The sequence below is a fragment of the Natator depressus genome, chromosome 5 (assembly GCF_965152275.1).
Source record: "Natator depressus isolate rNatDep1 chromosome 5, rNatDep2.hap1, whole genome shotgun sequence".
Classification (NCBI taxonomy): Eukaryota; Metazoa; Chordata; order Testudines; family Cheloniidae; genus Natator; species Natator depressus.
In genome coordinates, this window is record NC_134238.1 from 15109785 (window position 1) to 15136035 (window position 26251).

Here is a 26251-nt window from a genome sequence, read left to right on the forward strand (position 1 = left end):
TCATGCTATCAATTTACAAATTATTGTCCCGTCTGAAGATATTGGCTTAGAACAGATGAGAAGCCATCCTTAGAAGTGCATGTGCGCATGCATGTTCAGAAAACACCAGTTTGGTCTACAACTTCATTCATATATTGGGCACTGCTGTTTCACAGACGAATTAGGGTTTGTTTCAATAGCAGATCTGCATAATATTTTAGGCCTTTTAAAATATTGGTAGATGCCGAAGAGTTTTTTTTTTTTAAAGTATGCTTTTAACTATCTCTCTCAAATGCATCTGATTGCAACTCTTTTGAAAACTGCAAGCTGACAGGCTATGGAAGGTTTCTTAGCTTTGAATAGCTGTGGTTTTGTTTTGCCATTTGTAAGTATATTTTTCATTTTCTTACTAAGTTTCAGACATGATGTCATTTTGAGAGGTTCCTATATTTTGGTGTTGGTGGTTGCCTCATTGTCACACACTTTGATAAACTTCTGCAGATTTAGGGATGTTGCTGCTTCTATTTTGAGAAGTTCACTAAAACATTAAGTTCAATACTCACGTAATCAGGAAGTGGAGAGTCATCTGAACTGAGGGAACCTCGCAAGGTTTGTGTGGCTTGCTCCAAAACTTTGTTGTGTTTTTTAGACAACAAAGAAAACAAACTGAAAAAGAACACAAAAATCGGAAAATGTTTACTATAATAAGAATTCACAAGCGACCCTCTACTTCCAGTAAGCTAGACTATTCAATTAGAAGAAACTCTCCATAATATTTCCTTGAATTGGGAGATTTAAAGAAAAATACAATGCACATCAATTGTATGGGTAATATATGCTTTACATCTTAGGTAAGCGAAAAAGAACTTTGAATTCCATACTACAAAATATGGAGAAAGAATGTTAAGTTTTCATGCTTAAATATTCAAAAGTCTGGGAATAACAAAGTTAAGATTGTATGTGCAACTTAAATTCTGCTCCTGTGTATCCATAACAATTAAGTCTTCAAGCTCACTATCTCAATGCAATATACTTATTTTCCACAACCTTGGATACATGTAGTATCTTGTACATTTCCCCCCACTTTTTATGTTTCAGTTTGTTAATGTTCTAGTACATTAAAAAAACCCAAGTTAATAAAGATATGTATTTTACTAATTTAGTCAGCACTCCCATACTATACGTTTTCTTTTCAAGGAGCAGCAGAGACTTCAGGTGCAATTCAGAGGATGAGGAACCAAATTACAAAGGTAATTCCTCTGTGAATTTAGAGGGGCTTTGTATGTCTGCATTGTTTTTTATTATTTTTAACTTCTTATACTTTGGGTGGAAATTTCAAAATCATCTATGTGACTTACATCCTTATAAAAAGTCTCACTAAAGACATTCCCTTATGCTCAGAAATCACTTTGGATCGTTTAAAAGTCCTGTGCTTAATCTTTACTAATTGGGGTAAGCACTGTGTATTCCCCAAATAAATTATTTTACATGCACTACCTGGCATACATAGTACTACAAGATGCTAAACAGATGTATTAAGTCTGAAGAAAAATGTAAATTAAGCAGTCCGTAACTGTACAGATTCATAGACGAGCCCAGAAAGGAACACTGTGATCATCTAATCTGACCTGCATAACAAAGGCCATAAAACTTCCCTGAATTAATTCCTATTTGCATTTGAGCCTAACTTTTAGAAAAACATCCGATCTTGATTTAAAAAGTGCTAGTGATGGAGAATCCACTATAATCCATGCCAAATTACCAATGGTTAGTTACCCTTACAGTTAAAAAAGGGGCACCTTATTTCCAGTCTGAATTTGTCTGAGCTCCTCGGCAGTGAATTTACTGGTTCAGGTTAACTACATAGATGAAAGTACTACTTTAGAAGTTATGTATTTTAAAGGGACTGCTCTTTAGTGCCACTGGTGTTCCTTTCTTGAGTGTCTTCACTGTACCCTTCACTATTTTGTACATCACCTAATCTTTCTCTTCAGGCTAAAGAACTTCAACAATCTGGCTTCATATGTAAATCCTGCGTAGCTCTAAACTGTTTTGTTGCCCTTCAAGACTTTGTTGGTCTCTGCTACTGTAAATCATTCTCTAGGTGAGGTGATCAAAGCTGAACACTGTACATAATAGAACATCAAAGTGACACAATGGCCAAGAATTATGGGGTTTTGTGTGTTTAACCTGATCTATTACATTATCATAAAAATAATTCACAGGCAGTTGACTGCTTCTTACTTTCACTTCATGCATGTAGGTCCCTTCACCAGGATATCCGTTTGTTTTAATTTTTCAGATTTTAAAACTTTACCCTACTACACCCCGCAAAAAATTAAATCAAAATTTATTTTCATTAAGGTTAATAGATGATTTACAAGTTGGGTGGTTTGATGGATAAAACACTGGCCTTTCAATCAATCAGTTTAAATCTATCCTTCAGCTCTCAGTCACATTAAACTCACAGGTTCAGCTTCGTTTTCAGACGTATGGGTATGTTCCTGGACACTGATGTTTAGGAAGAGCGTGACTATAAATCTTAACACTTTAAGCAAATTTAATGGGGAATGTAATCGTTATGCCATATATTTATTGTAAACACAAAGACATCACAATACTGTACTGCCTTGTCTAATGTTAACACAGAGATGGTGCTTTAAAGACACAGAAGGACAGGTCTCTGCCTGAGCATCGTACAATCTAAGGGAGGCAAGGCATAGGGAGACAGGATGTAGTCAAGGAAGTGGAAAAGCAAGGAATAGTGTTGCATATGTTAAACAGACAATTTCTTGGCTTTCTGTTGTGCATCACAGTGTTTGATGGAGAGATATGAAGGAGGAAAGCTGCTTGAATGATGTGGATGAGAGAGGTCATTCCAGGCATACAGGGCAGTCATGTAAGGAAGCATGGCAGTGAATGTAGGAGGACGTAAACTGAAGGTGAAGGCAGAGGGAAGGCCTTGATGTCAGTAGCAGTAGGAAATAAAAGACTAGGGTAAGTGCTCAGCACTTTCTGACAATCAGAACCCCTGTAAGGTGCCTCGAGTTGAGTATCCAAAAAATGGAGACCTCCAAAATTACTAGTCACTTTTGAAAATCTTGGCCTAGAAGAATGCAGGAGCAGAGCTGTGTACAGCCTTGAAGTGTTCAGCCTCTGGGGTTGACAAATGTTATATTGCCCTACTTATATCATACATTTACTAACTCACAAGTCATACAATTTATTACTGTCTGGATCCCTGCTTTATGAAGCTCCCCAACCTGTTTATTACAATTTCTAACTTTTCTTTTTCTCCCAGGCAGTTAGCTTACTACTTTTACCCTCAAATCCATTCACCACCTCTATTTTCGATCTCCCCATATATTATATTTTACACACAGAGACAAAGGACAGACACTTTTGCTTCTCTTTGATGGCTATAACCATTCTGAAAGTGTGATGTGCCACCAGAACAAGGTCAGAGAGAAACTCAAAAGACACTTGAAAATCAACCATGTTTTAGTTCTGGATATGGCTCACAGACAGCACTGGTCTCATTGGTCAATTATAGCCTGTCTGAGGTAATCAAATGTCCATGCAGATTCTTTGAGATCTCTCAGTTGCCTTTGATACCACTGACGACAAGGCTGCAGTTCTTGGCAAGGATAGAATAAACCATGCTTGAGTGGCTCCATTCCTTTATCTCGGAGAGAATCCACCCGGTAGCACTGCTCCAAGAATCCCTCTTTTGGAGGGTACCATAGGGCTCTTCCTGTTCAACATGCTTGTGAGACAATCAGAATATACAGTGACACAGTCTGAGGCTGCAGTGCTTTCAGTTTGCAGATAGATCGATAATTGTGTGATATCGCAACTGTTGAAATATTCTCAGTTGCTTAAACTACTAACTCCTGGATTTAAAAGGGAGGGGAACTGGAGATAAGGCACTCAGATAGTATGGTAATAGGCACAGTGTAAGTTAGATTGATTTCAGAGAGCATTTCCAGAGAATCCACCTCAGTTTTGGAACCTGCTTCCTCACACTGGTTCATCAGAACCTGAATTTGTTAAGCTCATATATTTCCCTGCCACCCCAGCATGTTTTTCTGGAATTGTAGACTGAGTGAGTTTTATCTGGATGGTTGGAGAGTTTGGACTGGTTTGTGTCCTAATTTGTATGTTTTATTATATAATTCTTCTACATGTACCCAGAGCTCTGGATGGTCATAATTGTAAAAAACTTTTTTTTCTTGGTGCAGTCAACTATATCCTAGAGGTGACATGATTTACCATAAGTAGAAGTGGTCTGCTGTTGTACATTCTTTTATCATCTCCTGCTGGCTTATTTTCAGAGCATTCATAAGGATTTAGAGCTGGTATAAGATTTCACAAAAATCACTAATATTAATTAGTCATTTATTAGAGAATATAAAAGTGGCAACACAAAACAGGGTAAATAAAAGCTAGTGACACCCACTAACAATGAAGTGGTGGTGTTAACATTGGGGAATGCTTGGCAATCTCTCTTGATGGGCACCAGGGTGCAGCAGCAGAGCCTACTCTGTTCATATGTTACATTTATATAAACAAATATATACATTTATATAGCCAGTTTCATAAAATAGTATGCAAGAGGCAGAATATTTCCTGGGTTAATATACTATAGATACAGAATCTTTTGGGGACCTGAGAGACTGTTTTAGTGCTTTGAAGAGCAGAGAGAACTCAAAACTTTTCTCTCTGCAAAAGTGTTGATCAGAGTTTGAGCAAGTCTTCTTTGCTCTTTATTTGCTTAAAATACAGTCAGTATCTTTTACAGCATGTAGAGTAAGTTGCTCACCCTAACAATATCCTGTTTCTTTATTGTTATCCAAGAACCTCTGCAAAAGGCAAGAGATTTTTGCAATATTCTTCTGAGGGAGTCAAGAGGAATGAATTAGTTTTTCAAACCCACACCTTACCTTTTCTCTTAAGAGCCAATTCAATGTCCTATCCGTTCCCAACATCTCTTCAGTCTGTGTCATCTTAGGAATAGTATTAATAGCTTGATTTCTATAACACTTTATATTCAAATTTCTTATCAGTCATTATCTAATAAATCCTCACAACTACCTTTATGATAGCTGTATATTGTCCTCCCTATGTTACAGATGGAGAAACTGAAGCAGAATAATGAAGTAACATGCCCAAGACCAGAGGGAATCAGGATCAGAGCTGATGTTAGAAATACAGCTTCCTGAGTGCTAGCCCCAGGATGAAACTATCACTGAACCACACCTCTCTCAATTAGTCTGATATACAAATAGTGTTAGATAAGAAGATTAAGAAATACTAATCCTTTGTGATAAGTATAGGTGGTGATCAATACCTACAGCATTCAGGATAATTCAATAGATCTGAAGACAGTGAAAATCTGCATCCCAGAGAAAAGATCCATCTGCAGTCTTTTATCAAGATATCTACCTGGTTAGGCCTCATATCAGCCTCCCACCAATCGACAACTGTTATAATTGGAAACACTTGGATAAGACTACTGAAAGTGAATAAGAAAACAAAAATAAGATCATCCAGGAGAGTGGCATACACAGCAGCACAGTTCCTTTTCTCTTCCCAAATCCAGTTGCTGTATTTACACAGTAAATTGCTCATTTGCAGACAGATTTTCAGCTTGTCTAAAGCTTGGCTTTGAAAACTGGTTGTTTACCTGCAATGGGGAATGCAGTGTTACTTCTGCAGTCATTAGTACTGCTAATTCAGTAGTGTCATCAGAACCATCTAGTGCTGTGCAGACAGCACCTTTGGTTAAAACTGATCTAGAGGTGTCTAGTGCAGTGAGTTCAAGGGCAGATTAAACAAAGTGTCTCAGTCTATTTTGGAAGGTACAGTTCATTTCAAGAAGAGGAAGAATGCAGCTCTGGAAAGAAGAGGGACTTCACCATAAGTAGCTTTTTGGGGAAAACCCTGTGAGCTGCTTTGGCTGCAAAGGGAATTTAAATACAAAACACAGAATAAGGCAGCAGGATTTTGAGTAATGCATTTCTTCAGCATGTGAGAATGGAAACATACACAATATTAATCCTCCTGCACAGAACTGGAAAACATATGGCAAAATGAATCCCCCTCCTCCACGATCCCCCTGGAAAATAGAGGAGGATGAGTGAGGAGAGGGGAAGGAACAGCAGAATTAGAGAGAGAAAAGAAAGGTTGCCTCATTCCCTCTTCTTGTCTGATTTTCCCTTTTCTTCCTATAATTTAAAAGGTCAGATAATTTAATTAGGAGATTAGCTGCTGAAACCTCCCCTATCAATTTCTACTTCTGAAACATTGGTGGGTGTGTGAGAAGGTGAACTAACTATTAATTTCACAGAATTCGTGGGATGCGATGAAATTAGGCAAAGGAAAATGTAGGCTGAGTATCAGGAATAACTGCTGAACACTTACATCTCAAGGAGTGTTGAACAGTGCAATGGCGAAGTCTGGGGAAGCCTCATCACTCAAGACACTTAATGGATTAGAATAATAATTTGCACTTTGTGTAGCACCCTCTCTCCGAGCATCTGAGAGCAACTGGTAAATATTAATTTAGCCTCAGAGCACCACCTAAAGGCAGTATTGTTATTCCCATTTACCCGTGGCAGTCACAAAAAGGTCTCCTAATTCCCATTCATATGCCTTAATCACACTTCTACTTCTGCCTATTTAAGACTAGACTGGACACAACAATGGAAAAACATATAGTAGGAAAAAATCCTTCATGGTCAGGGTGGATAGACTAAATGAGATGACGATAGTGTGGGATTTTCCATCATTACTTTCTGTGATATGTAATTTATATATTAACAATGTACTCAAGTTCAGAACAGTTAAAGCTCAAATACACAGGGACCTCCTTACCACATTTTCATAAGAATGCTTATGGATCAATGTTTTAATGACTCAATGGACCTCCAAAATCACACTAGAGAACAGGAAGACCAACTTCTTAAGCACATATCTATAGTGTGTAGGGGAAAAAAACCCCTGAGTTATCATGGGAGACCTCAAAGTTTCATGCTGCCAGTACTAAAGTGTCCTTAGGCAATTGTCATAAATAATTGTTAGGAATTCTAACTCGGAAGGCGTTGAATCTAACATTAGGGAACTGTATATTAGACCTGATCTTGACAGATCAATTCCTCTTTATAGCAGAACTAAAAATTAGTGGTTGAATAGCTGCGAGTGATCATGAGTTGATTATTTTGTTTATGTATAACAAATGTAAAGTCCAAAGCAGTAAAATATATATATGCTGCTTTTAAAGGATCAAAGAATTAAAACAATTATGCACCAAATCAGCTGGGATAAAGAATTTTAAAAGACAACTGTCAATGATAATTGGAAACTGTTTAAAATCATTTTACTAGACACCCAATACCACAATTAAGAAAGAAGGGAAGCCGGATTAAAAAAACAACAACAAGCTGTCTTTGAAGGGATGTGAAAGTAGCTATTTTTAAAAATATATATAACAAATAGAAAAAAAGGGGAAGTTGGTAGTAATGAATATAAATTAGAAGGTAGGAATTACAGAATATTGATAAAGGAAGCAAAAGAACACAAGCAGAAATCAATGGCTAACAGAGCTAAAGAAAATAATGAGTTTTTAAAGTATATAAAGAACAAACAAGTTCTAAAAATGATATTGGTCCCACACTAGAAATGGTAGATGAATAATAATGCAAAAAAGGCAGAAGCGGTCAATAAATATTTCAGTTCTATATTTGGTAAAAAATATATGATGTATTTATATCTTATGATGAAATACTTTCCATTACAACAGTAACTAATGAGGATGTTAAAAAGCAGCTACTAAAATTAGACACTTAATATAATATACATTTTTGATGTAATATAGCTAAGACTTCTGTAAGGCATTTGGCTTGGTTCCACATGACATTTTGATTAAGAAATCAGAACCACAGAAACTCAACATGCTATACACTAAATGGATTAAATACTGGCTAACAGATAGGCCTCAAAATGTAATTGTAAATGGAGAATAATGATCAAGTAGGTATGTTTCTATTGGTCAATCACAGGGATCAATTCTTGGCATTATACTATTTAATATTTTTATTAATGACCTGGAAAAACCCCAAAATCATTACTGATAAAATTTACCATGGAACAAAGATTGGAAGAGTGGCAAATAATGACAAGCATAGGTCACTGATATAGAACAATCTTGATCGCTTTGTAAGAGAGATACAAGCAAACAATAACCATTTCAATATGGCTAAATTTAAATGTATACATCTAGGAACAAAGAATGAAGGCATATAGTCACAAGATGGGGAACTCTATTCTGGAAAACAGTGACTTGGGGTGGGGGATCACGGTGAATAATCAGCTGAACATGGAGCTCCCTGTACAATGGTGTGGGTGAAAGGACATATGTGATCCTCAGATGTTTAAACAGGAATATTGAATAAGCATAGAGAGGTTATATTGCCTCTGTATTTGGCACTGGTACAACCATTACTAAAATACTGTGTCCAGTTCTAGTATCATACTTCAAAGAGGATGCTGAAACACTGGAGAGGGTTCAAAGAAGGGCCACAAGAGTGATTAATGGATTGGACCATGTGCATTATGGTGATGGACCTCAAGGAGTTCAGTCTATTTAGCTTATCCAAGAGAAAGTTAAGGGATGACTTGATCACAGTCTATATCTACATGAGGAACAGAAATTTGATAACAGGGGGTTCTTCAATCTATCAGATAAACACATACTAACATTCAACAGCTGGTAGTTGAAGGTAGACAAGTTCAGAGTGCAAATAAGGTGCTAATTTTTAACAGGGAGAGCAATTAACCATTGGAACAACTTACCAAGGGTTGTCGTGCATTCTCCATCACTGGAAAAGTTTTAAATCAAGACTGGATGTTTTTCTAATAGATATGCCTAGATCAAACAGGAATTAATTCAGGGAAGTTCTATGGCCTCTGTTTTGTCAGAGGTCAGATTAGATGATGACAATGGTCTCTTCTGGCCTTAAAAAAAAAAAATCTATGAATTTAAGGAACGCCCTACAACAAATACTAAATGAAAAGAAAGAGAGAGGAAAGGCTGCAGTAAAATTTGCATATATTTTTATTTTGTGGTTTGCCATCAGACATAACCTAAAGAAAGAGGCAGACAAGACAAACAAACCTTTGTGGGAGATGGGTTCTCTGGCATAAAGAAAATCAATATAATTAAAATGGGTAAACTGGCAAAGGTCTCATCAGAACTACACTCTTGCATTAGCACCCTCACAGACCCACGCAACCATACAGAAAGGCAATATTAGCATTGGATCTGTATTGCTATTATCCATGTCCCTATTTGTAATTAAAGCTGCAATGATTAATCAATATATTTAATTACATAAATCATGTATTTTCATTTGAAAATGTTTAACTGACTATTCAGGCAGGCAGTGACATTAGGCTTCAATCCTGCAGCTGCATGCATGTCAGCTGAAGGACTCCTGTGTGAATAAGACTGTAGGATTGGGGACATAATACTCTAAAGTTCCCTGCCTCCTCTGATGGTAAGAGGAAAAGTCAAAAATGACACTGAAGTTTGGAGCCTGGGTGATGAGGAAGATGGTTGTGTTAGCAAAAACAGCAGAGAAGAGAGGAAGAAGAGAAGGTATGGTAGGGAAGAGGAGCAGCTCAGAGTTCCCCAAACTGAGTTTAAACAGGTGCTAGGACGTCCAGGAAGAAGTGAGAGGTTGAAAGAAAGGGGTAAGGTCAAAGGAAGAAAGGTAAACTGAGAGTTACTGGAACAGAGAAAATAAACAAAACCATGAGAGAGAAGAAAAGGGAACCAAGGACAGAACCTCTCCCTCCCAAACACAAACACTCTCTCCCTCCCTCCCCCAATTTTCAAGGACGGTAGTTAACTTTAATTTATCAGATCAATCAAAAATAATTAGTAAAATCTCTGAGTATGGGAATACTCAAGAACTATAGCATTATTTGTAATTGGTGTGTGGAGACCCAGAGGTCTCATGTAATCCCCCTTTCAGGAAGTACATGATGATAAACTGAGCAGCAGCTAAACACACAAAAAAAGCCATGCAGCTGTAAACACAGCCTAGTGGGACAGAAATTGGATGAACATGGTGTGATATGGAATTTGGGGGACACTTTAGGATATTATGAATACCAATATTGTAAAATAGCAATGAGTTGTGCCAGATATGCCGTGTAAGGTATCTGCAAAAATGTTCTAATTTGCCAAGTATGGTAATCTTGCGAATGTGTTTGTATCACCTTTGTATTGTAAGTTATATGTATGGTATGTCTGTAGTTCCAAACTTGTGCTGTGCATCTGGGTGACATCCCCAGACAGATTGGCATCAGCACTGCCTAGACTGCTTCATGGCCCACCAAGGGGCATCAACTGTACAATGAACCCATTGAAAAGGCCAGGGGCTACACCGTATGACTCAGCAAGGCATGCAGGGGCATGCCTATGGATAGAATTCTAAGGCTTCCAGGCCATGTGCTGGGCAGCTTGTGTTTGGAACAAAGGAAATAGAAGCTGCATGGCAAAAGACTATAAAAGGCAGCTGCATCTTCTCCATTATGTCTTCATCATTCCTGCTTCTTACCTTTGGAGTAACCTTTCTACAAAGGAAGCTCTGAACAAAGGACTTCCATCCAAGCTGTGGATGTGTTCCAGAGGGACTTTCAAGCCAGCAAACTCACCAATACTGCTAAGAACCTGATATATGTAACTTTCAAGTCTCTGTATGTATGTGACTGCTTTACCATTTAACCTCTCTCTTCTTGTTCTTTCTTTTTTCTTTATAATAAACCTTTAGTTTTAGAGACTAAAGGATTGGCTGGCAGCGTGGTATTTTGGGTAAGATCCAAACCTATATTGACCTGGTAACGTGGCTGACCCTTTGGGATCAGAAGAACATTTTGTATAGTGAGCAGAGTTTTTTAAATAACTTCTCACTGTCCTGGCCCTATATACTGATTGGGAGCCAGAGAACTGGAATACAATAAAGGGGACTGAGTGATTTCTTTTTAGCTTCTTGATGACCAGTGTAGGGGATCAGAAGCACAGTTTGTGACTGGTTGAGGAGTTTAACTTTAATGTTACCCACTAGTCTTAGGAGTATCTGTTCTCCCTTTTGCAGCCTGCCCTGACCTTGGCATTTCCAGTGTGGGCTGCCCTAGGCACACCTGGGGCACACGTGGGTAGTTATGTACTCTAATATTACAGTAATATTCTCTGAATTATTGTTTCTCTTCTCTCTCATTTTCACATGCCAAATGTATTACTGTCCTCAATTTAAAAAAGTAATAAAGTTACAAAATTAAATACAGGCCATAAAGGCCACACATTATAGAACCACACCTTAAACAATGGTATTCTACAGCTTGTATTTCACCATCATAATTCCATTAGAAAAGAACCCCTTTATATAAAGACATGAGAATAGCTTAGACTCAAAATTTTACCTCTTTTAAAGTTAATATAATCTTATGGAGAACGTCCTCTATGTTGTAGCTGTACCTTTGGTTTCTGAGCTACTGTTTAATGCATCACTGAAAGAAAGATAATATCTACATAGGGTCCCATTATAAACAATAATTTATACTCCCTCTGTTGGCTCATTAGTCACAATCAAAATATTACTCCACAAGTTTTACTGTTCTAAGCTTTGTTGTTTTCTGTGTTGCTGTTGCCGCTGCCGCGTTGGTCCCAAGATATTCACGAGACAAGGTGGGTGAGGTAATAGTTTCTATTGGACCAACTTATGTTGGTGAAACAGACAAACATTAGAGCTGCACAGAGCTCTTCTTCAGGTCTGGACAAGGTAATCAGAGGATGGAAATATCACGGATGTATCTCACGGGTCCTATGCATGACTATCACAACATGTGGTGTACCTCATACAGTGCACTACATGCCCCAATAACTACTGTGTGGTTGAAACCAGACAATTGCTACTCTTTCAAATGAGCTCACAAAGCTTGTCTCTTTCACCAACAGAAGTTGGTCCAATAAAAGATATTACCTCACCCACCTCGTCTCTCTGATCTAAACTTTTGCAAACAAATGAAACACCTTCAGTTATTAGTTTAGTGCACTGGTTATTATTATTTATATTAGGGTTGGAAGAGACCTCAGGAGGTCATCTAGTCCAACCCCCTGCTCAAAGCAGGACCAACACCCACTAACTCATCCCAGCCAGGGCTTTGTCAAGCCAGGCCTTAAAAACCTCTAAGGATGGAGATTCCACCACCTCCCTAGGTAATCCATTCCAGTGCTTCACCACCCTCCTAGTAAAACAGTGTTTCCTAATATCCAACCTAGACCTCCCCCACTGCAACTTGAGACCATTGCTCCTTGTTCGGTCATCTGCCATCACTGAGAACAGTTGAGCTCCATCCTCTTTGGAACCCCCCTTAAGGTAGTTGAAGGTTGCTATCAAATCTCCCCTCACTCTTCTCTTCTGTAGACTAAATAACCCCAGTTCCCTCAGCCTGTCCTCGTAAGTCATGTGCCCCAGCCCCCTGATCATTTTCATTGCCCTCCGCTGGACTCTCTCCAATGTGTCCACATCCCTTCTGTAGTGGGGGGACCAAAACTGGATGCAATACTTCAGGTGTGGCCTCACCAGTGCTGAGTAGAGGGGAATAATCACTTCCCTCGATCTGCTGGCAATGCTCCTACTAATACAACACAATATGCCGTTGGCCTTCTTGGCAACAAGGACACACTGCTGACTCATATCCAGCTTCTCATCCACTGTAATCCCCAGGTCCTTTTCTGCTGCTTAGCCAGTCCGTCCCCAGCCTGTAGCGGTGCATGGGATTCTTTCTTCCTAAGTGCAGGACTCTGCACTTGTGATTGTTGAATCTCATCAGATTTCTTTTGGCCCAATCCTCCAATTTGTCTAGGTCACTCTGGACCCTATCCCTACCCTCCAGCATATCTACCTCTCCCACAGTTGAGTGTCACCTGCGAATTTGCTGAGGGTGCAATTAATCCCATCATCCAGATCATTAATGAAGATGTTGAACAAAACCGGTCACAGGACCGACCCCTGGGGCACACCGTTTGATACCGGCTGCAAACTAGACATGGAGCCATTGATAACTACCTGTTGAGCCCAACAATCTAGCCAGCTTTCTAACCACCTTACAGTCCATTCATCCAATCCATACTTTTTTAACTTGCTGGCAAGAATACTGTGGGAGACCGTATCAAAAGCTTTGCTAAAGTCAAGATATATCACATCCACCGCTTTCCCCATATCCACGGTGCCAGTTATCTCATCATAGAAGGCAATCAGGTTGGTCAGGCATGACTTGCCCTTAGTGAATCCATTTTGACTGTTCCTGATCACCTTCCTCTCCTCCAAGTGCTTACTTGGTATTATTTTAAATGTAAATGGGGCATCAGTGATGAATGCATTATAAGACCAATCCACGATGTATTCACTCAAGTGGATTTCAGTTCTAACAAGTAAATAAAAAAGCATACACATATATCATACACTAGTATTATGATTGATATTAGCAGATTCCAAAGGTATTGAAAACAGCTAATTAAAACTAAAAAAAAAATGATTTCCTGCTAAAATACAGCCAAATAGACACAAAAAGCATAAGAGAGCAGTGAAATAATAACTTTCATTTACTCAGCCCAAAAATATGAAGATCAGGTAATTTCAGCAGATAACCATTGCCCATATTACAAACACAACCATTCAAAGAACTTCATTACAAGACTGCCCGCTACCCAGGTTACAAACAAGGTTTCAGTCTTTGGCATAGGATGGATCTTAACATTATTTTATAACAAGAGCTAGGTCAGACCATGGTGTATTCAAGGTCTTTAAGGTGGTCATATTTCTAGTGTAGTCAGGGACTAACATTTTTCTAAAAGAACAGTTTCTTTACAGATTTCATCAGTCTTAAGATTTATAAATGCTATACAAGCAAATATCCATTAATGGGCATGCTATTAAAGGAACGAGTTGACTTTACAATAGGTAAAATATTTTAAAATTAAATTACCCTTCTAGTAGGAGAACAGTTACTAATCCATGTATACACTATCTCTGCAGCAGACTATTCATTTTATTTGTTACAATCCATGGGAATATGTATATTCTAAGAAGTCAGTAAAAGGAGTTTTTCAACAAATATATACACAAACTTCAGGATTGCTGGGAAAATCAATACAGATTTGTCTTATGATTCTTACTAACATACAGTACTTGCAGTTGTGCAAGTTTTTTCCATCTGTAAAACCACCATGGCATTCTTTTAAAAAAAAGTCTCAGGCCCCGAAGAGCACAGTAATTAAATTTACATTGTCTTCAGTTTGTATGGAAATTAACCTCATTTCCACAGAGGAAACAGGGTTTGCTCTTTGTTCCTTCACATTTTATTTCAGCATTTTAATCTTTCCTTATGCAAAAACAAACCAACCAACCAAAAAAACCCACAAAAAACAAAGAACACCCAAGCAAATAAAAAACACCAGCTTTACTACATTCTGTACCTGAAATTACTCCATTTACAAATTAAGAGGAAAATTCTATTCTCCAGATCACACTGTGTCCTCATTAAAGCCAATGGGAGTCGCAGGTACACAACTAAAGGTAGAACTGGGCATAATGATAAAGCCAGCAACTGCAGGATCCCAGATACAATACTATAAAATGTATAATGCAGCACTCTAAGTGTATGCTTTATATGTTCATGGAGAATGCTAATCCCATTGCTCTGGGGAACACATGGCAACATAGATGAACCCATCAATCACAGATCCCCATAGCATTCTCAAACGGGATGCAAAGCCTTTGCCCAGAGAATACAAGAAATATTGGTTTCTAGACCATGCTGATATGTCTCATACCGAGACATTAATTTACACAGCAGACAGCAAAATTTATGCAAATACCACAATGCTCACTTCACTGCATTAGTAATTTGGACTAATTTCTACCGCAAACTACTCTGAATACTAAACAAACTTGCAAATCTAAACTATTTACCATACATGTAGCAGAACAGCCTTCCAAAGAACAATAATTGGATTTATATTTGTATTTAATAGCATCTACCCAAGCTCTAGGTGTTTTTATAATTATAGATAATATATAAAACAAAAAGAAACAATACGCACCACCCCCAACCCCATTTTGCCTCTAGCCCAGATCCATCCCCATTCCCTCTCTAGCACCAACCCTGCTTCGTCCCCAGCTCTAGTTCCACTCCACCCCAGCTCTGCTCTCATTCCTTTTCCGCCCCCAGGCCAGCTCCTCCCCCATCCCTAGCTCCGCTGCTGTGGAAGCCTTGGCTGAGCACTAATGGGGGAAGGGGGTAGACGCAGATAGAGTCTGTTAATGGTGCAGGGGAGGGGCGCGCAACTGGAAAAGTTTGTGAACAATTGCTCTAAGGCATGTTTTCCAATCCTTTAATCGTTCTCATGGCTCTTCTCTGAACCCTCTCCAATTTTTCAACATTCTTCTTGAAATGCGGACACAGTACTCCAGCAGTGGTTGCACCAGTATCAAATACAGAGGTAATGTAACCTTTCTACTCCTATGCGAATTCCCCTGTTCATACATCCAAGGATCACATTAGCCCTTCCAGCTACACCATTGTCCAGGGAACTCATGTTCATCCTAGATGACCCCCCAAGTCTTTTTCAGTTATTGCTTCCCAGGATAGAGTTCCGCATCCCGTAAGTATATAGCCTGCATTCTTTGCTCCTAAATGCATGCCTTTATGCAAATTACCACTCCCTTACATTTGACCATATTGAAACACATATTGTTTGCTTGCATCATGCTTACCAAACAATCCAGATAGGTCTATGTCATTAATCAGTCATCTTCATTATTTACTACTCTCCCAATCTTTGTACCATCTACAAACTTGATCAGTAATAATTTTATGTTTTCTTCCAGATCATTGATAAAAATATCAAATAGCATAACAACAAGAATTGATCTTTATAGGACTCCATTGGAAACACAGCGATAATTTTCCATTTATTGTTACAATTAAATTTTGAGATCTGTTAGCCAGTTTGTAATCCATTTAACGTGCCATGTTGATTTTGTATGCAGTATTGGTGTAGCTGTGTTGGTCCCAGGATATCAGAGAGACAAGGTTGGTGAGTGTCTTTTATTGGACCAATTTCTGTTGGTGAGATCTGAAGAAGAGCTTTGTGTAAGCTCGAAAGCTTGTATCTCTCACCAACAGAAGCTGGTCCAAAAAAAGATATTACCTTACCCACTTGGTCTCTCACTTTGTATGGTTCTAATTTTGTATAGTTCAGAACGTTATGTGGTACTAAGTCAAATACTTGTGGCACCTTAGAGACTAACCAATCTATTTGAGCATGAGCTTTCGTGAGCTACAGCTCACTTCATCGGATGCATACTGTGAGCTGTAGCTCACGAAAGCTCATGCTCAAATAAATTGGTTAGTCTCTAAGGTGCCACAAGCACTCCTTTTCTTTTTGCGAATACAGACTAACACGGCTGTTACTCTGAAATAAGTCAAATACGTTACAGAAGTCTATTATAGAAAGCAAACTTGTAATCTCATCCAAAAAAGATAGTTTGACAAGATCTATTTTCCATAAACCCATGCTGATTGACATTAATTATAGTACTCTCTTAATTCTCTATTTAGTCCTGTATCAGCCATTCCATTATTTTGCTTGGGATGGAAACTTAAAATGCACACACCATTGCAACTATAACTGAAGCATTGCTACTGCAATCTTATGAGCCCAAGTTATTAGTTTATTTTATTTCTCATTTATGGCTTGATCTGCAAAATGCTGCACATTCCTGTAAAGTGTGATTTCCCTCAACTCTCAGGCAAGTCCCACTGAAGTAAAGGTGAATGCTCAGTTCCTCCCCTAACTGAGCACTTTGCACTTTAAAAAAATATACATTTTTAAATATGTCTAATGATTTTGGATGCCCAACTTGATAACTTAAAAGGACTTGATAATCAGAGGGCTGATGCAGTCTCAAGTTTGGTACCTAAAATCACTAGTCACTTTTGAAAATTTACCCCCAACTTCTTATTCCTACCATGATCATCTGACAGTTATTCTTTTTATTCTGGAGTTATATTGACTTTTCTTTCTGTTTAATTCCTTCTAATCAGACATTGGGATTGAATTCCAACAGTACAAGGCTCTGTCCTTTTTTGTCTTGATACAAATCATAGACTGCAATGACTGCACACGTGCTTAACTTTATGGAAGTGAATAATCCCCATTGACTTCAGTGGCACTGGAACTTCCCAGGTCTGTAAAGTGAAGCATATGCTTAAGTCTCTGCAGGACTTTATGAGGAAGGCTTTATGCCAGAATACCTCCAAAAAAAAAAAAAAAAGGGGGCCTACATAATCTTACTGTGTGGTTCCTGTGGTTACATAAACCTAAAATAAAATTATAAACAATATTCACAATAGCTAAGACTAAAATTTTGACAACATATTCCTTTCCTTTTCTTCCTCTAGCAAAAGCTCAACTCAAATTAATCCCAGTAATTTTTTCTTTCACTCTATTACAGTGGTTCTCAAACTTCATTGCACCGAGACCCTCTTCTGACAACAAAAATTACTACACACCCCCACCTCCCTGCCAGGCGGAAGCCGCAGCCTGAGCCCCGCTGCCCCAGGCTGAAGCCCTTGGGCTTCAGCTTCAGCCCCCGGTGGCAAGGCTCAGGCTTCTGCTTCAGCCCCGGGTCCCAGCGAGTCTAACACCAGTCCAGGGGACCCTATTAAAATGGGATTGTGACCCACTTTGGGGTCCCAACCTACAGTTTGAGAACCGCAGCTATATTACTTCATGAATTTGCTTACTCAGTTTACCAGGCTCATCAAAAACATATTTCCTGTTCGTTTTCTCTCTCTCCCTTCCTCCCACACAGAAAATAAAACTGCCCTTAATTTGTTTAGCATCCCCAAAACCATTATCTTGTTAGCTGCCTTTTGCTAATACATACTTCAAGGAGTCTGTTTGACTTTCTAGAGTTATTCTCTAGGGTTGACTGTAGCTCAAAGAGGTTTGAAATAGAAAGTGAAGTATACATGACTAATAGAACATCACACAATGAATATGTAATCCAAAAGGAAACCCTAATGGTTGAAGTGGGATAATACATTTCATTTCATGAGTTAGAAATACCATGGAAATCAATAAATAGTACAGCCACAACAGAATTATTAAGACAGTATCAAACAAATGTAGAGACTATGATCCCAGCTTCAAGTATTTAAGCTACATGAATGTATGGTATAATAAAACACCCAATACGCGTGTCCCCACAAGTCACCAGAGTGACACTGTCATTAAGACAGAGCTGAAACTGCATTCCCTTTTAAAGTGCCTCGAGAACAGGTACCACAGGCTGACAGTGCTCAGGCAATACAAGTGATAATAACCGAATACATCCATCCCCACCTTTTCTTCTTTTAAAAGCCCATTAATTTTAACCAGTGTTTGTTGTTCAACAAGTGTGGTATAAACATGTTTACAAACCCAAGAAACAACAGGCCACCAGAAGCTTTTACAAGCCACCAGTCTCAAAATGTGAAAATAGTGTTCAATAAACACCAACTAAAGTACATTTAAAAAAAGATTAAATATAACTGGCAATGAATAAGAGCAGGCATGAACTGTGTTAATTTTTATTAACTCAGTCACCTCTAAAGGTTCTCTGATGCCCTTCCTTCTCCCTTTCCTTTTTTCTTTGGTGGATGCTCTCCCTCTACCCTCCATTTAAAAAAAATTAAAATGGTATCATTGTTCACAGTACACATGCAAATAAAATGCCTGATCCCATGTGGTGCTATGGAGGGGACCACCACCTCACAGGAGCAAATACACGGCTTCAGAAGATTAACACACTATTTGTACAGTTTTTGGAGACTGATTCTATTGTCCTTACTCAGGGAAAAGTCCCATATACTTCAGTGAGAGTTCTGCTGGAATGAGGACCGCAGGGCTGTAGCGCAGTAGGAACTGTACTACAGCGCAATGGGAGTTTTGGGTTGCTGGGCTCAGGATTAGCAAACTGTTGTAATTCATTGCTTCCCATGCTCACTTCTGATTTCTGGAGTATAAATAATATTTGCAACCTCTAAGATAGGATAAAGTTATTGATAATGAATACTACTGTGATGTTTGTACAGAATGTGTGCATGAACCCACACTGTCAATAAGAACATCTAAGTTTTAGATGCTTTTCACTAACTCCTTTTATACCAACACATAGAATTTGATTTTTTTATCTACAGATTTATACAGAGTTTTACTTTTAGCTGAGAACAGCACACATACTGGTAGGTGTTTCCATTCCCAAATCATTAATTATCCATATAAAAAAGAAATAGCTAGCACAAAAAAGGCATTTGAATATTTTCATGAGCAGGGTTCTTTATTTGAAATATCTTTGGTTTTAACCACTTCAGTTTGTCTTGTAAAAAGATAGTTTTTTAAACTGAAAACCAAATCCTCAAAACTTCTTGGGCTGATATATTCTGATACCTCTCAACCAGTGTACAAGTCACATTTCGTAAAAGAATAATGGCAAGTTAGTTGATAGTTTATAAAAATTTATTTACAGTATTCCAGTACCAAAGCTGTTTCCTTCCACTACACATATACATACATGCTTTGTTATTGTAAAGCTATTTTAAGTGCTGAGCTGTTGTCACTTTTTGTATTTATTTATTTTCAAGAACATATGTTTTGTATGGGAAAAAAGTGCACACATTTTGTAAACAAAATGCAAGATTTTTTGGCCTTTCCAACACACTGTAATTCATAAGTATAATTACTGGGTAGAACCACTGATGATTTTCACAATCCCAGCACTGGATTGGATCATTTTGACTGCAACATTTTAGAAGAGCTTTACAATTGTGCTGAGTGCTGATTTAAAGGTTCTTTCTATTCTATATAGGTTTTTATATTGCCCCACACCACTGTATTATCTATTGGGTGTACGCTCCACTCTTCCACTCACTCCCGTAATTGCCAGCACAAGCATAACTAATCTTCCTACCCCTGCATCTTATTTGCAGGAGTCTTGGAAATATCCCCATGGTACTAATCTGCCTAAACCACTGCTGCAGTAATCTCTGATTCCACTTGGATATTTCCAAGTTGTAACCCTCTGGCAGAGCTACTATAGACAGGCATGAACAATAACTCAGTATTAGTGCTAGCATCATGATGATACATGCATGCATAAGCAAGGACAGGAGCAGTGTCAAGAATCGATTCCAGTGCTGTTGTCAGTGAGAACTATGAAAATATAATATGTAAGACCAGAAAATTTGAAACGGAGCAGTTTGCTATGTGGTACTTCAATAATCCTGACACAGTTATTCAACACTTTCCACCTTTATGTCTTTATGGAGGTTTGGTTCATTTTCAGCTTTACTGTGGAGACTAAGTACCATAACGATCAGTGAGCTCTGTTCTTTTGCTCTAGAAACCTGGGTTCAGACCCTTCTGTTACTAATACAAACGAGTTTGGGGATCTTAGTATTTGTCCATATCATAAAACCGACATACAAATTGGCATGGTCTTAGGAGAAGCCCCAGCTTAGAAGAGCAGGGACAAAGGAATTCAGGACTGAAGTGCTTTGGAAAACCTTTGAAAGGAGCATGCACAGAACCTGCCTATTTGATGCATGGCTCCAGCCAGTGATGTTACTAGTTCTTCACTTACACGAGCATCAAAAGTATCCAACCGGGACATAATTGCTGTTCAAGACAGCCCAAGTGTTACACAGAATGGGCATAAATGTGTTCAATTATTCTGGATTAACACTAGTGCAACTAAATACAATTTGGCTCAACAATATCCATTTTAATAGATTTTCTAGAGTTCTGCAGATTAATTAGCATTTTTAGTTCATAAACTACAGTCAGGGGCCTCAAGCCAAAATGGGCCCTTTGGGCACTACCCACAATACATATATTTACTAATAATACAGATATTTAACTAACAAGTGAATACACGGAATAATTTTATATGAAACCATGTCATTATGTGTACAGGATTTCAGTCCCTAGCACAGCATTACATTTAGTATGTGAATTTTTCTTCATTATTACTACTACTATTACTTTTAAGCAATGCCTTTGTATTCTTTAATTTTTTTTAAAACAGTGTCTTCTCTTCCTAATTAGTTGGTGATTGCTTCTGGGATAGCTAGATTTTCATTGCCTGTTAGGATTCTTTGGCATAATTCCCCATCATTATGGACTACTATAAAATTCATACAAACAGAGCTATTTCAACTTGCATGCCACAGTTTCTTCGTCCCTTGATAATCAAGCTGGTTTTACTTATGTTTACTGTGTGGTCTGTTGCTATTGTATGCTTGCTTTGCTGGGAAGCTGCATTTCCATTCTGGATTCTTTCCATGTTCTGGTAAATTTTTTCATGCAATTTTTGCCTTGTTTTCCTAAAACTCTTCGCATCTTGGATAATACATTAAATTATCTACCTAGTCAACAGAATAGTATGGGTAGAACTATTTTTATTTTATAAAAAACACCCTTATGTTTTGTCCTTCCTAGTAGAGATTTTAAAAATTTCTTTCTATTTTACTATTTTTATGTATGATCTAACAATTCTGATTAGAAAGATGTTGACTTTCTATTGTTATTTGGGATGGATGGCTATTCATTACTCGCCCCATTATGTCTAATCTAGTCTACAACTATATGTCAAAAAATGGCAGCTCTCAGGTATGAGCGATCATGAAAATGAAATGAAGTAAGTTGCAAGAAAAGAGAGAAGGCTCTATCTCCATTCCCTAAACCAACATTGCTGTACAAAATAACTGCAACAACAGGACTCAGGCTTGTGTTTAAGACAGACGCATCGCTATACCAGCTCTACAGTGCAAAGCAAATACATAATTATGCAGTAGCTTGAATATTATAGCCCATGAGTCTTATATTTTAAATATTATGGCATTTGGGAAGAATATTAACATAATTTATATCTAATGTAAAAATCTAAAGCTTCCACAAGCTACACACAACTTATGAAAGCTTGTGCTCGACTTATGGTGACAGACACTATGTTGTGTACCACAAAACCTAACCCTAGGTCCTCTATTTATACCACACTTGTTATGACGCATATCTAGGATGCCATTAGTTGTATGATATTAAAGATACAAATAACCCCCTTGACCATTTCATGTTTTACATCTGTTCACTTAAGCATGCAAAGATCAGTCACACACAGCATGCAGCATGCAATAAATGCAGAGCAGAGGTTAATAACCTGGAAGCATAGGATCTGAGAATGTGAGAACAAGTTAAAGACAAAAGTTCCTCTCCATTGTCACTGAGGGTCGAGAAGCAATGCTGCAGCGTAGAGCAGTGAGAGTGAGGAAAATACAGTTTGTCCAAGACATATACATATCTCCGCAAGTGGCGGCAGGCATAACTGAAAGACAAGGGTAAAGGGAGAAAAACAGAAAGAGGAATTTTCCTTTAAGAAAGCCAATTAATGTTTTGTCCAAAGAGGTTTTGTGCCGACACTCAGCAGAAGATGCCAAACACAGCAAAGTAGCAGTTCAAACTAAAACAACAAAAAATTAGAAAGGCAGAAAGAACTGATCATCTGTGGTCATGTGCTGGGGAGTTTGCCAAGTTTGGGGGCTTGTAAACACACAAAAAAATTAAATAAAATTGTAAGCTAACTTTTAACTTGGCTTGAAGACATGAACACATGAGACTGCGGACCTGGTTTACAATGTTATCAGAAAAAAATGAGAATATTCACAGAATTTAACTGGCTTCGTGGAAAATGACATCTTACCCCACTGGAGTGAAAAAGTCATGTAGAACTACTGAATCATTACTCTGAAGTACTCATGCACTCTAGAATTCCCGCAGTGGAGACAGCCTATCGGTTATTTGAACAGGGTTGGTCAGTCCTTCCATGAGAAACCTCTTGTAATTACTTTCAAGAAATATACACTTCTGTCTTAGAGTTGGCAGATGGCGAGAGTTCTGGGGAAATCACTCTGAGATGTCTGGCTTTAGTGTTAATAATACAACATGTAGACAGAAACCCTGAAAATACATTGATCACTGTTGAGTCAAAGTTCATACAATCTGTGTCAATGCTGCTTCACACGGTGTTCTCGCACTCATGAATTTATTGGAGGAGAAGCTGATCAGTAGAACAGTTCACCTGAAATATACTGTACTGCTGTCACACTACCATGTGCACACACTTTAGATCCACAAAAAATTTATATCATTACAGTTACTGTATAGTAAGGGAGTAGTATATGCACACAACAGATTAGATCACACACACGCAGTGACCAAAGAGACGACTCGCCAATCTACTCAGGGTACACAAAGTGGCACATTCACCAGAAAATTCCTTAAATTATCTTTAATGCTAATATTTAAAGAGAGAGGAAATGTTAGTCAGGAAAAAACCTGGCTCACCATAAAATGCTGAATGGTATTCCATGTATTCTACTGAAGATTATTTACCAAATTACTTTCCTTTTGGTTTAATGTTCTGTGGGCAAAATTCTGCCCTCTGTTATGGGGCACACTAGATGGAGAAAGAAAGCGTAACCACCGTTATTACCGCTCCCCCACCCAGCAATTCAGCACTCAAAGTTCTAGAGTGATAGATTAGTTTTCAGTCTGGACAGTAGACCACAACCTTATGGGGCTGCTAGCTTGGGTTTAAAGCACCACCAAATTCAGGAGAGGTTTGTGTGTGTGGACTGGAGAGAGGGTTAGGGACAACACCAAAGAAAGAGCCCAAGTTAACTCTGAAGTGAAGGCATACTCTCAATGTACAAACCTCCCCAGAACCAGATTGCAGTTTAGATTATAAATTCTTCAAAATATGGGCCATGTCTTTATATGTTTGTACATTTCCCGGCACAACAGAGCCTCAATTCTGATTGGGATCTCTGGGCACCACTGCAATATAAATAAATAACTAATAGATGGCTCTGGGACTCTTTTTGTGATGAGCATTGCTTTGCTATCCCCACTTCCATGGTTCCAAATAGCAAGGCAAGACTGTGCCATGTATTTGTTAGGTCTTATTTATATTCAAAGTTGAACCAGTTTAAACTATAAACTGCCACATAAACACTCATTCATATAAACCTGGCTCATACTGATTTAACTTAATTTAGCATTGAATTGATTTAAGCTATTAATACAAGTTTAAATATAAGATTAATATACATTAAACTGAATTAAAGAATGTCCACAGTGTTTTGTACCACTTTAACTAAATCAGTTTTTAAAACGACTTCAGGTTAAACTGGGCCAACTCTGTATATAACCAAGGCATAACTCTCTCCGTATAGTTGTATGTAAAGAAAAACAACAGTGAAATTTGGAAGCTAGAGCTAATACCAGTTTAAACATGGATCTTAACCAGAGTCTGAAAACTAATGGTCCAATGGGCATTCAAGCTAGAATCAAATGCTATGGGAAATTTTGTTATTTTTAATACTTTTTATTGGGTTGACTACTTTCATTTTAAAGCAAATGCCTATTTTGTATTTGCAATTTATTATTAAAATTTCTGAAAAACAAATTATTACAGCAAATGAAAAATACTGTTAAATACTGAGGGGTAGGGATATGTGCATTCACACATGTGTATGCATACTCTCTCTCTCGATATATACACACTGTACATAGATATAGATAGATATTTAATCCTAAACACAAAAAGCCCAAGCATGTATTTTATCCTTTAAAAAGAAAAAGATGCACCAGCACAGCAAATTAGATTTGTGCATTTTCCTCTTTTAAATAGTAAAACATCAAACTGAATATCTTGAGATTTGATAGCAAAATGTTAAGGAATCAATATCAACTCCCAATAGTTCAAATTTGGAACCTCTGGGTAACTGGAGCCTGGGAAATCATTAAGTGTGGTCTGGAGTTATCCCATCAAAAACAGTTGTTCTTACTTAAAAGATGAAACTTTGCCATTTTCTGAGATAATGAAAATAGTAAAACATCTCTAGTGTCTTCTCACCATATAAATATTTCTAGGGTTATATGCTGTATAAATCTGAGAAGTTATTAGTAATAAAATATTCTCATCTGCTCCATTAAATCTAAAGATATCAAATTCTTAATGATCTGGAATAACTACTACTCAGTAAGAATCAAAATAAGACACAAAACCAGGGGGTGGGGAAACTACGGCCCACGGGCTGGATCCGGCCCGTCATGGCTCCCTGCCTACCCTGGCACAGCTCCCGGAAGCGACCGGCACCATGATCCTGTGGCCCCTGGGGGAGGGGGAGCAGAGGGCTCCGTGCGCTGCCCTTGCCTGCAGGCACCGGCCCCCGCAGCCCCCATTGGCTGGGAACAGGGAACTGCGGCCAATGGGAGCTTTAGGGGAGGTACCTACAGGTGAGTGCAGTGCACAGACCCCCCTGCCTCCCCACCCAGGGGCTGCAGGGACATGGTGCCAGCCGCTTCTGGGAGTGGCGCGGGGCCAGGGCAAGCAGGGAGCCTGCCCTGGCCCCAGTGCGTGTCGCTGCCACCCCGGAGCCGCTCCAGGTAAGCAGCGCTGGGCCAGAGCCTGCACCCCAAACCCCTCCTGTACCCCACACCCCAACTCCCTGCCCTGAGACCCTGACACACCCTGCCTGCACCCCAACCCCCTGCCTTGAGCCCCCTCCCACACTCCAACCCCCTTCCCTGAGTCCCCTTGTACACCCCACACCCCTCCTCTGCCCCAACCCCTTGCCCTGAGCCCCTTCCTGCACACCGCACCCCCTCCCACACCCCGCACTCCAAACCCCTGCCCTAGCCCTACATTCATGGCCCTGCATGCAATTTCCCCACGCAGATGTGGCCCTTGGGCCAAAAAGTTTGCCCACCCCTGCCCAAGACCTTACAGTGCCAAACCAAAAGAAAATGAAATGTGCACAGAGAAAGTCATTTAAATAAGAGATTAACATTACTATTTCAGAAACCAAAGTGACAGGAACGTAAGAATGGCCATACTGGATCAGACCAATAGTCAATATAGACCAGAATCCTGTCTTTTGACAGTGGCTAATGCCAGAAGATTCAGAGGGAATGAACAGAACAGAGCAATTATCGAGTGATCCATCCCTATCATCCAGCCCCATCTTCTGGCAGTCAGAGGTTAGCGACACCCAGAGCATGGGGGTGCAGCACTGACCATCTTGGCTAGTAGCC

At 38.8% G+C, this 26251-nt stretch overlaps 1 protein-coding gene across 3 annotated transcripts in view; it reads right to left on the minus strand.

Moving 5' to 3' along the window:
* DYM (dymeclin) overlaps positions 1-26251 on the minus strand; it is a 392088-nt gene that overhangs the window by 94283 nt on the left and 271554 nt on the right. For 2 of the 3 annotated variants that reach the window (XM_074952350.1, XM_074952349.1), the window contains 2 exons: positions 22314-22478; positions 543-645 (listed from right to left, as the gene is read on the minus strand). In XM_074952350.1, the coding sequence (XP_074808451.1) occupies positions 543-645; positions 22314-22478 (268 nt within the window). The remainder of the gene's footprint in view (positions 1-542; positions 646-22313; positions 22479-26251) is intronic. The other variant, XM_074952351.1, reaches the window with a different exon arrangement.